The 11,776-nt window shown below is 60.6% G+C and overlaps 1 protein-coding gene across 2 annotated transcripts in view; it reads right to left on the reverse strand.

Moving 5' to 3' along the window:
- Positions 1-11,776, reverse strand: part of INPP5A (inositol polyphosphate-5-phosphatase A) — a 99,697-nt gene that overhangs the window by 50,272 nt on the left and 37,649 nt on the right. For both annotated transcript variants that reach the window (XM_015590188.2, XM_025047537.1), the window contains exon 4: positions 2,492-2,555. In XM_015590188.2, the coding sequence (XP_015445674.2) occupies positions 2,492-2,555 (64 nt within the window). The remainder of the gene's footprint in view (positions 1-2,491; positions 2,556-11,776) is intronic.

Genomic DNA, 11,776 nt, shown 5'->3' on the forward strand with positions numbered 1-11,776 from the left:
CTGGTCACGGTGTTCTGATTTCTAGCTTTTCCTTGTGATTCTTTCTCGGAGCTCCCATCTTTCCCCTCCGGGTACCAGTACGTCCTCGCGTGCCGTCCGCTCTTTCTACTACAGCCCTCATCGTATTCATCGTAGTTATTTTAATTCCCAGTCTGACAATTTCAAATCTATGCCATATCTAACTCTGGTTTTGACGCATACTTTTTCTCCTCAGCATGTCGTTTTTACTGTTTTCTATGCCTTGTCGTTTTCTGTTGAAAGCGGCACTTGAAAGACTGGGTGGGAGGAACTGAGGCAGACGGGCCTTCGCGTGACGCTTTACCTTTACCTGGTGAGGAGCTGGGCCGGGCTCCCTGTCTGCTGGGCTGTGTTCTCTGCAGTGTATGAGGCTAAAATATCGCCCGGTGTCCTTGTTCCTGTGTCCTCTGCTGTCACGGGTCCCTGGGATGCTCCTTAAACAGAGCCCGAGCTTCTCGGGACTTCCCGTCACGAGGCCCCTCGTGCTGGCGTGGAGGGAGGCGCTCCGCGGTCCGCCTGTCAGGGCTCAGCCTTCCGTCAGCACGCGTCCCCCCGGGCAGGGCGCGCAGGGGACGCGGCGCTGGCCAGGCCCTGGCGAGGCCCCCGCGGGCTGGGCTCTGGTGAGCCGGTCTGTAGGAGCGACAGAGCGATTCGCTTCGGAAGCGCTACTTCCCTTCCCCACCGGAAACGCCAGGGCCTTTTCCCCGGCCTTCGTCACGAGACGTGGTGGGGCTGCTGGTGTGACTCACAGTGGTGCAGGCCCGGGCTGGGCTCCCGGGCGTTCCTGAGGCCAGCCCATGCTTGGCCCCGGCCTGCGGTCCGCCCCAGGTGCTCCGGCCAGCAACTCGAGGGCTCAGGGCCCGCCCCCTCTGCAGCCCCCTCTGCAGCCCCCTCTGCAGCCGCAGGGCAGCGGCTCACCCCGCGCCCTCGCTTCACAGTTTACGAGCTCTGTCGTTTCACGGTTCCAGGGTGTCCGGCCTTTTGCTGGTGGTGAGGGTGGGAGCGGTGACCTCCAAGCTCTTCACGTGCTGGGTCACACTCCCCCCTTCTCATCTGACCCTTTCAGGAGCCCTGAAATTTCTGGCTAGGTACTAATTTGTTAAAATTCAGGCCACTTCTTTTTAGAAGTTTATTCGACCTTTTCACAAAGTCAGATTGCTTCGGCTGGAACCCAACGCGAGGCAGGGGAGCGGGCCTTGAGGACGGGGGCTGCAGAGCCGGGGCCGGCGGCCACCCCTGCCTGAGATGCTGGCGCACCCCGCACTGCACTCGGTGGCAGCGACCCCGCCACGCCCAGCCACCGCGAGCGTCTGCAGAATGGGCGCACACCCCTGCACGCACAATAGCGCCCGTCACTGTTTCTGCTCGTTGCCGGCCGCATGGAGGCCTGTGGGTAAGGCTGCCGGAGTCCCACGACCTCTGATGGCTCTAGGAAGCTGCGGGCCAGCCACGGGCCTTACGCCTGGCCTGATCCGGTGATGATGCACGTGTGCAGAGGGCCCCTCAAAGACGAGACCAGGTCATCAGAGCGCTCCGTGTTGGAGCGTGTGGGGCAGGTTCACGAGCATCGGACTCCGCCGGCCACGCGCTGCGTGCGCATGTGCCCTCCGCTCGCTCTCGCTCGCAGCCCCATCTGGAGAACGTGGCACGCTGCGGTCGGTGTCTACTAAGTCACGGGAAGACTGGCCTCCGGCCCCCATCTCCGGCCAAGTTCCTCGGGTGCTTGTGTTTAAAAGCACGTGAAGAACCCTCACAAACCCCCGGTGAAAGGTCGTCCTGCTGGCTGCCGCCCTGTGCTCACCGTGACGAAGTCGCCACCTGGGCAATCTGGAGAAGACCCTGCTTCTGGATTCGGATGGCTGCTCGGCCCCGAGGAGCACGGACACGAACCTGGGCACAGCGACGTCATCCGCCACTCTCCTTGGACACCGCGGCGTTCATGCCGCCGCGATGCGGAGCCACCGGGCTCGATGGCCTCGGCGGAGCCCCGGTGGGTCTAAGTCACGTGGCAGGACGGCACCGGGGGAAGACGGGATGAGGGCCGTGCAGCGGGAACACCGAGGGGCGCCTTCTCGGCACGGACACCGCGGGTCGCCCGGCAGACACGGGCCGGGCCCACTGCCACGGACGCTCGCGCTCACCGTTCCCTTCTGAGTACGCCGTTGTCTCACGCTGCTTCCCTTGTCCACATCTGACGGGGCACAGATACGAACCCCGTCCCTCCTCCTCTGAGCCCTGTCACAGGAGCGCCGGAGCACGCGGAGCGGAGGGCGCGGCCAGATGCTGAGGGGCGGCTGCTGCGACTTTGGGAAAAAGCCAGGACGCCGGGGCTCCAGCGCGGCCCCCGCTTAGGGGCTGCCAGCAAGCGACTCAAGCCCAGATCCCGCCAGGCCCCTCGCGGGGACACCGGCAGAAGGGACCGCCCGGCAGGGGGTGGGGAGTCCGGCCAGTGGCAACACGTTGCCTCACTCACCTTTGAAGTCAAACTGGTAGATGTTCTTCAAGGACTCGTGAAGGAAGTAAAAGCTTCCCAGCGCCTGCGGAGAAACAGAGCTCGCGTGAGAGGCAGCGGGGTTCGGGGAAGCAGGGAGCTCATCAGCGGGGTGGCGGCTGCGCCGCAGGAGCCGAAGCCATCGCCAGGAGCTGAGCTGTTGGCCACACGAGCTCCGGCCCCCAACTCGGGGGCTCAAGGCCAGGAGCCAACGCCCGGCGGAGCTGCCAACAGGCTCGCGTCCCACTGGAGGCCTGCGAGGCCCAGAGGGCTGGGTGTGGCCGAGCGAGCTGTCGCTAGGGCTGGACACGGCTCATGACAGCTGCGCACTGCCCACCCCCCCCCAGGCTGCCATGAGCCCCCACAATGGCTTTTCTCTGCCTGGCCCCCCCTCCCTCTTCGCCTCTTCGCCCTCAGGACAGAATGGCAGTGCCACCGCCCAGGCCAGCAGCCTGTCCACCACGGACTCACCGAGCAGCAGCCGGGTGGCCGCCCGTGGCCTGGCGCTACTCCACGCATGGGGGGGAGGCGCGTCCTACTGTCCCCACTCAGGGAGACACATGCAGGGGCTGGGCTGGGGGCACAATGGCCACCAAGGAAGCGTGGCATGGGACATCTGACGCTAAAAGTCACCTGTTGTTGATCTGAAATTCAGACTTGGACAGGTTTTTACATGTGTTTGTTTGCATGTGTGGTGAGTGTATAACTATGCACGTATGCACGTATGTGCACGTGTGTAAATGTGTCTATGTAAGTGTACGCATATGTGTATGTGTGAGTATGTGTGTGCACATGTCTATATAAGTCTATGTATATGCACGTACTGAGTACGCGTAGGTGTGTCTACACACACGCCTGTATGTATATGTACATGCGCATGTGTTCATGTATGTGCCCACGTGTATATGTGAGTATGCATGCATGTGTATAGGTGTGCATACATGTGCATATGGGGGTGTGCACATAGATGAGTGTGCATGTGCGTGTCTGTACACAATGTGCACATGCGGGTGTGTGCATAGATGAGTGTAGACATGTGTATATCTACAATTAGCGTATGCGGGCGTATGTATAGATGTGTGTGCATGTGTGTATTTATACGTACATGGGTGTACAAATATGTGTGCATGTGTATACATGTGTGTACATGTGCACGTTGGCGTATGTAACCACGTGCATACAGGGTTATACACATGTGTTTATGTGTGTGCACTGCCCCTGGACACGGGGGTCCTGCCAGGGCTTGACCTCTCCCGTCCACACCGGAGAGGTACAGCAACACATCTTCCATCGCCAACCAGGCACCACACACTTTGTATCTGCACACGCACCCACACCTGTGAACACATTTCTGAGTGCATAATAAAGCCATAGGCCACCTTGCCAGGCCTCCCCGCCCCGTCTCCTGACCACCACCCAAATGCACGCCGCTCAGGCCGGCCGACACGTGATGGGGCCTTCTAGGGGACAGAAGGAGCCTCCTGAGAGATGCAAGGTAGCCCGCTGGTGAGCGCGGCGTCCACGGTCCAGAGCGTCCGGCCTCTCGCAGGCAGGCCCAGGCCAGAGCGACAGGAACTGGCCCTCAGGGCACACAGGGGCCGCGCACTCTCAGCCCCCACCAAGCCTGGGACCCCTTCGGGTCTGTTTTCTTCCGAATGGAACTAGGACAGTATTTCTTTTTTCCCAGCATTTCTGAGATACAGCTGATCTACCACGTTGTACACATTCGAGGTGTACGAAATAACAGTTTGGTATTTGTGCATATTTGAAACGATCGCCACAATCAGTGTAGTTAACACCCATCACCCGCACAGTCACAACTCTGTTCTCTTGTGACGAGAACTTCAAAGACCTACTAGCAACTGGTAACACGCAGCGCAGGATCGTGAGAGGCAGGCGGCGCCCCAGGCTCACATCACGACACCGTCGGGGCCCGGGCGCCACGTGACGGGCGGAGCGGGAAGTAAGGTGTGGGTGGCTGCTCCCCCCCCCCGCGTGGCCGGAAGCGGGGCCGAGGCCCAGCGGCACACGCCCGCACTCGGCTGGTGCGCAGCGTCCCTTCACCATCGGGCAGCCAAGGCTGGCCAGGGCCTGGGCCGCACATGGGAGGCCGAACGGCCCACTGCTGGTCAGTAAACATCGCTGCAAACGTTTCAACCAGTCCTGCACCGAACGCGATACAGCGGACTCGATGTTACGACGTCCACAGTAAATAAATGGAAAACGAACGGCCGACGCAGGCACGGAAACCGTGCTCCACAGGGCCAAGAAATCCATAATCAGCTCTAAAGAATATTCAACGGCAAAGTTCAACTAACTTTTTCAATGTTTAACCTACTGTGTCAACATAGCTCAGCCCCCATTTGTCACGGGGCATGACGGTGTCTGAAAGGAATCACGTCGGCCTTCTGACCGCAGCTGTCAGCAGAGCGTTTGACGCGCCTGAGAACACTGACTCCCTGCCTGTCTTGCTAAGAACAATTAAAATACTCTTTACATATTTGTTCGCCTGATGGCCCCGGGCGCCTGGAGCCTCCACGGAGGGCCGTGTGTCGGTCGGAAGCTCAGGCGCGGGGCAGGTGCTCGCCCCGACCCGCAGCGGGACGGCCGTGCGGTGTGGCGACCACGGAAGCGCCGGCGCCACTCACAGGGCGGGGCCCTCGGGGCCCGAGTGGGGCTGGCAGGGACCAGGAACAGGGCCGGGCGGCCGCACAGGAGGCTCACGCTCCGTGGGAAGGTAGAACGTGGCAGGGGACGGTCTGGGACAGGCTGTGGCATCGCAGGAATCGGTGCCCATGCAGGCGATGCGGTGGCTGAACCAGGTGCCTGGCGGGAACCAAGTGTCTGCACAGCCATTCAAACCAGTCCTGGGCCTCCGTCGCAGCCTGCTCAGGTGACAGTGGCCGCGTCTGGTGTTTAAGCTGTGATCACAGCCAGGCTGCCCTGCGAGCACAGCCGAGCAGACACGACCACGGGCACGGAGGCCGAGAGTGGCTGTGCGGGTACGCGGTGACGCGCCCCTGCCTGGCGGTGGCCCCAGGGACGGCAGGCAGGGCTGCAGGGAGAGCGCCTCGTCAGGAAGGCCTCCGTCACTTCCCATCTGCAAACACATCACACGGCCAGTGATTCATCGTCTCCGCCACTGGGCCAGCAGCCAAAGCACACACCGCTCCCCGCCACCCCATCCGGCCGCTCCAGGCAGGCGGGCACACCCAGCACGCGGACCACCGAGTCCCTCGGCCCCGGGGCCGGAACGCACGTCCCCCTCCAGGCCTGGCGGAAGGGAAAGCACCCAGTGCTGCTCAGGCAGGAGCCCACGGAGGGACGGGCGCCCTCCCCCGGGCCGCCCTCCCCACAGCGCGTGCTGAGCTCTGTGTGCCTGCAGAGCACTGCAGGGGGAGCACGTGTCCTCGCGGAGGGCCTGGGGGTGGCGGCTCCCGCGATGCCAGCGGCCGTGTGGAGCGGCACAGGAGCGTGCGTGCGGTGGGAAGCCCCACCGCCAGGAAGGCTGGCGGCCCGTATCACGGGCACGCGGAACTCGGTGGCTCTTAGCTACTCCGAGTTGGCACATTATGTTGTTTCCATGTATTAAGCATTTTCAACTTGTTATTTACAAAAATAAAATCAGTCTATCTATGAACAGGAAAACCTTCCTGAGAGACAGCTGGTGACTGACCCTCAAGCCTGCAGTCCAAGGTAGCATCAGTCGGCGTGAATGACCCGTGGCTGGAAAAGCCCCCGAACTTGGAGGTGAGACAAATTCCCTCGCTTTGCCCGACTGCGCCCGGCTTGGGCAGACACTGCCTCGCGGACGCGGGACCCCACACGGCGGTGTGGCCTCGCAGCACGTGGGTGCGCAGGGAGCAGGAGGGGCACCTGTGAGGGGTGCAGCCCGGGTCCGCGCACCCTCAGGAGCAGTCGCAACATCTCTCTGAGGGCACAGGTGAGCACGGCAGGGAGGCCGAGCCGAACGCTGTGTCCTGGTCTGTGCGTGTGCCAGGCACACTGCGTGTGAGTCCCTCTCACACGTGTCTTCTCAAGAGAAACGCGAACGCACTCAGGTGCACAGTGACATGGGGCACCGAGGGCGGACCCCAGGGAGGTGGGTGCGTGCCATGAAGTCACAAGCCCGCGGTTTCACAGCTAGTTCACAGCCAGGGGGCGCTCCTGTGTAAACGTGTACACGCACACGCACACACGCACACGCACACGCACGCAAGCCTGCAGGAGACGTGCAGAGATGCCGTGGCGGCTCTTCCGGTCACGGTACCACACTGAAAGCCACCCACATGCTGACACCATGAAGCGGGGGTACGAGCTGAAGCCTTCTTACAACAGGGCAGTGCACAGCAAGGAAAAGACACACACTGTGCCACAAGCCGCGCTGAGCACACGGAGCGGCCCCGCAGTGTCACAGCGTGCGGCGCCAAGACAAGAACATAATCGAAAGGAGCTAAAACCAAAAAACCAAAAAATAAAAAAGTGATGTTAAGATTATATCAAAAAAAGAATAAAATGATAAATGCCAAGAATGGGGTAAGTTGCCGGGGGCTGGGCTAGGGCAGGTGCACACAGGCGCGGGAAGGTTACTGTCCCAGGGCCACCTCAGGATACACGGGGACTTCAGAGGCGTTCATGCACACGGCACTCCCAAAGCCACTGCCCCGTCAGCCCTGAGGCGCGGTGAGCAAGGTCAAAGGCAACGCACGGCGGGGCTCAGAGCCCTCAGCTTTACCAACGCCACTGTGTCTGCGCGCCTCTCAGAAACTTGCTTTCTACCAGAAGTTACATTCTAGAGATGTCTGAGGTTGAGATGTGTAACTTTCTACAGTGAGCGTCCTGCGTGCTTCCCTGGAGCACACATGTGCACGTGTGTCCCGTGTGTGTGCATGCGTACGCTACGTGGGTCACAGTGGACGTGCATCTACGACACAGGCGTCGGCATGCTGCCGTGACGACCCACACCTCCACCAGCAGCGTGGAGCAGTGTCCACGTGCCGCCCCCTTGCCAAGACCTGGTGCCAGCAGACTCGACCTTGCCGACTGAAGCGGTGTGAAGTTACACGGCACTGTTGTTTTAATTTGCATTTTCGTTATATTAGTGCGGTGGAGCACTTCTTAAGATTACTGGCAATTTAAGTTTCTCCTGTGAATTTCTTATTCTTATCTTTTGTCATTTTTCTATCCATTTTTTTCTCATTTTGTAGGTGTTAAAAAAATTTTTAGTATAATCTGGAATTATTTCTTTGCCTGTTACTCGCATTACAAAGAATTTTCTCCCACCCTCTGGCTTACTTCATCCATCTTTTTGTGGCATCTTCCATTAAATGAAGACGTATGTAAAGCAGTCAGATTAATCACTATCTTCCTTTATGGTGTTTGCCTTCACCTCTCACTTGAAAACAGTTTCCTAATCTGACTCCACCGTGAAATTTTCTGCATTTCCGTGCACCAGTCACGGTTTTACAATGACAAACACTTATCTGTGGGTGTGGCACAGGGTGACGCCTACGTCACTTCATTCCACGTGGGATCCCACACTGCCCGGCTTCCCCACGCAGACCCCGCTTCCAGCGTGGGGGGCCTGTTCTGTGGGCTCTCGATCCTGCTCCGTTGTTCAGTTTCTAATAACGCCGCTTCCTATGTTAATTTTACAGTAAGTCTTGATATTCTGCAGCATAAGTGCCCCTTTTTTTCATAACTGCTTTTGTTACTTTTGGCCCTTTGCATTTCCATATGAAACTTCAGAACGTTTGCCCAGTTACAGCCAAAGCATCTCACTGGAGTTGTTTCATGAATGCAGAGACCCCGCCGACCGGCGCGGGGAGACCGGACATCGTGCTGATACTCAGTCTTCCTTTTCACAAACGTGCGTCTTTAACCACGTATTAAGGTCTTTTCCGTGTCTTAAAACGTTTCACGATTTTCTCCGTAAGAGATCTTTTCTCAAAGATCTTGTGTTAGGTTTATTCTTAGGGACCCTGTAGTTTCTGCTGCTGCTAGAAAATGTAATTTTTTAAACCACCATCAGTTTAGCGCCATGTGTTTCCAGTGAACGAAAATGCCATCGACGTCTGCAGGCGAATCTCGCATTCGGCAGCCTTGCCCAGCTCACGTGCCATGTGCAACATCTCACCTCCTTGATCTGGAGGGAGAGACACTTGTCAGAGGATGGAGCGGGGCGCCCTGAGGGTGAGCGGCGGGGCCACGGGGGACAGCGGTGCCCACAGAGCTGCTCGGGGTGAGGGGCCCGGGCACCGTGGGCCGGTTTGGGCTGGCCGAGGCGGCGGACGCTCTGCGAGACCTCCAGGTGTGTTCCTGGCACAGCCGACGCGGTCGCGGAGCGTGCTTTCGCACGTCGCGGGGTCTGCCAGCTGAGCCTGCGTTTCGGGGTTCCGTACCGTATCTGATCTGCCTCGGCTCTCACCAGCCCAGGGGGAATATTCCAGGCCAGGCCTCCGATGCCATTCTGGCTGCAACTCCAAAGGACGCTTTTCACGACACTTAGCTTCTCAGAGCCTGGGACCCGTGCCCTTCTCTCCCCCTCCGGCACCTGTATTCCGGGGTTCTGGACACCCCCCTGTGCTGCTCTGGAACCTCGTCCTCGGGTGAGGGCGACACTGCATCCGCTCAGGGCCCGATGAAGCCTCCTCTACCCATCCTCCGCCAACAGCTCCCACAGCGCTGGGCCCCAGGGCCGCCCCGCAGGCCCCGTGGGATCTGTCTCCTGAGCAGGCCAGGCCCTCCTGCTGGAAGCCCTCCCGTGTCACGCCTCCTGCCCCTTGCCGCACCCCAACACGCCCCCTCCGGCCGTGAATTCCAGGGCTCCAGAAGCACCACTCACCCCCAGCCTTGCACATCTCTGCAGCCCCACTGGACGCTTCCTCCACCGCTGCTGACCCCTCGGCCGATGTCAGAGGGACCTTTTAAAACTAGCACCCCTCTGTCCAGGCACTCCGGTGATGTCCGGCACAGGCCTGCCCTCCCAAGTCCCTCGCGCCCTCCTCACAGCTCGCCAAGCTCCAGCCACCCTGGCCCTTTAAGCCCAGAGAAGGCCGAGCTCTGTGGTCACGAGGGGGTTTCTCTGAAGTGCCTTCCCCCTCTTCGCCTCCTTCACACGGCTCCCCTGCCACTGTAGCCCGCCGTGGAAACGCTGTCTCCTCCAGGCAGCCTTCCCGGGCTGCTCTGTGCAGAGCCCCGCAGCACCAGCCCAGCCCCGTCCCTCAGCAGTGCCGCCCGCTCCGGCACCAAACCTGTTTCCTTCCTGCCATCCGCTGCTTCCCGGGGAGGGGAGGGGAGGGGAGGGGAGGGCCTGGACAACGGCCTGGTCACCCGAGCCCCCGGCGCAACGCCTGGTCCGGGCAGTTTAATGAGCACTGGTTCACGGAGAGGTGGGCGAGGCAGCGGCCACGGAGGCGACTTGCTAAGCGCCCGGGCTGCTCCTCGGGTGTCAAAGGACCACCTAACGCACCGCTCCCTCCCGAGAAGCTATGACACTCGGCTGTGAAAAACAACACACATTTTACCAATGGGGGACAACCATTTCCCGAGAGTGAGCCCAGACCCCCGGGTTTACTGCAGTCCAACGGACTGAATAACAAATCTAAGTGTGTGTAACACTCGTTAGATTATAAACAGCAATGAATGAAACGCAGCTTCTGTTTAAATCGGTGTCGCCGTTGTCCATCGCTCCCTGTCTGATAAACTCACGGCGGCCAGTCCTGCTGGACGCGGCTGCCCACTGCGTCCAGCGTCGTCGAGAAGGGCGCATGGGGACGAGGCTGCGCTGGGCGCGTCGCAGTCACGAAGGCCACCCCTCTGTCCACACAGCACTGTCGCCGTGTAACGTGAGAGCCTCTGCACAAAGCACTGACTTCCCAGTTTCAGCTTCGGGGCCAAACACGGAGCGACGGCAGGAAGCGCCGTCTGCCCCGCACGGCCAAGGCCCTCTCCACTCGAGATGCATGTGTAATTCCATTTGGTCTCCCGCCCAACAGCCGACATCGGAAGTTAATTAAATTGGCTGTCCCCTGTCTTCGTCTGCTCGCCCAGCTAATGCTATTCTGTTCCTGAGCCGAAGAGCACTTTATAAAGTGCGCACCACGGCGACCGGCGTGCTGTGCGGTGGGGGGCCGCACCTGTCACAGCCCTGGTTGTAGTGTCCCCAATTAGAAAGCCAGCACAAGGCCGAGCAGAGCACAAGTCATCGTGACAGGAAGGGTAAACACTCCAAGCAACAGCCACTTAATGTCTCGTGTGGCTACAATAAATCCCGCAGATTAATGCTCCTGCTAACGCCTCATGTCACCAGCGGGAGCCACCGAGACGTGGCGGCATGGCCTCGCGGACGGGATGCCTGGGAAGGGCGTGCACCGTGAGGGTGCCGACGGCGAAGTGCGGGTGGCGCCGGGTCCACGGACCGCGGGGGGGCCTCACTCCGCTCCTGGCCCGGGGGCGAGGCACGGCCTTCGTGGAACGCGCCAGGAGCTCCCGGCACCGTCTCCGTGCCGTGCTGGCAGGCGGCGCAGACGGCTCGCGGAGGAAACAGCCCAAGAGCGAGACGGCCTGGAGCGAGGGACGTCGGGACCTCACGCGCAGGGCCAGCTTCTGCCCGGGGGCTGTGTCCACGAGACGCGCTGGCAGACGGCCGTAAGCACAGGGACATACCCAGGATGACGCCACGGTGTCTGCCAGGCCCGTGAAAGGGAGGCTTCTAGCTGGGCAAGCTGAGGTTGAAATGGCTGGAAGCCACCACGGGGGGTACATCAAAAGGTGGCAGGACATGTGGGTCTGGAGTCCAGGTGCAGATGTAAATGGGGCGTGTCTGCATGGGGACGGCCTCTGCGTCCTACGACGAGCACACCCAGGACAGAGCCAGAGGAAGCGCAGGGCTGAGGACTGGACCAGGACCGCCAAATGGAGGGGCTGGGGACAGGTGAGAGCCAACGGCGAGACTTCGGGGTGGTCAGTGTGGAGGCAGGGCAGTCAGCGGGGACACGGGGCGGTCAGTGTGGACACGGGATGGTCAGTGGGGACACAAGGCAGTCAGTGGGGACACAGGAGGACGGAAGTAGGGGCAAGTAGTGTTTTAGAGGTGGGCTGGAGGAGGGAGTGGCAGAGGGCCTGTTTGGCTGTCATGCCGAGTGCGTGGGGCCTGACCCTGGACCCCACGAGCCGGAGGCCGGCGGTGACGGGCGGTGCGGGGCAGCCACACCCAAACAGTTGATTCAGGAAACTGTGGCGAGTCCGATGCCTCTCTCCCCGTGC

This window comes from Pteropus alecto, unplaced genomic scaffold (assembly GCF_000325575.1).
Source record: "Pteropus alecto unplaced genomic scaffold, ASM32557v1 scaffold74, whole genome shotgun sequence".
In the NCBI taxonomy this organism is placed as follows: Eukaryota; Metazoa; Chordata; class Mammalia; order Chiroptera; family Pteropodidae; genus Pteropus; species Pteropus alecto.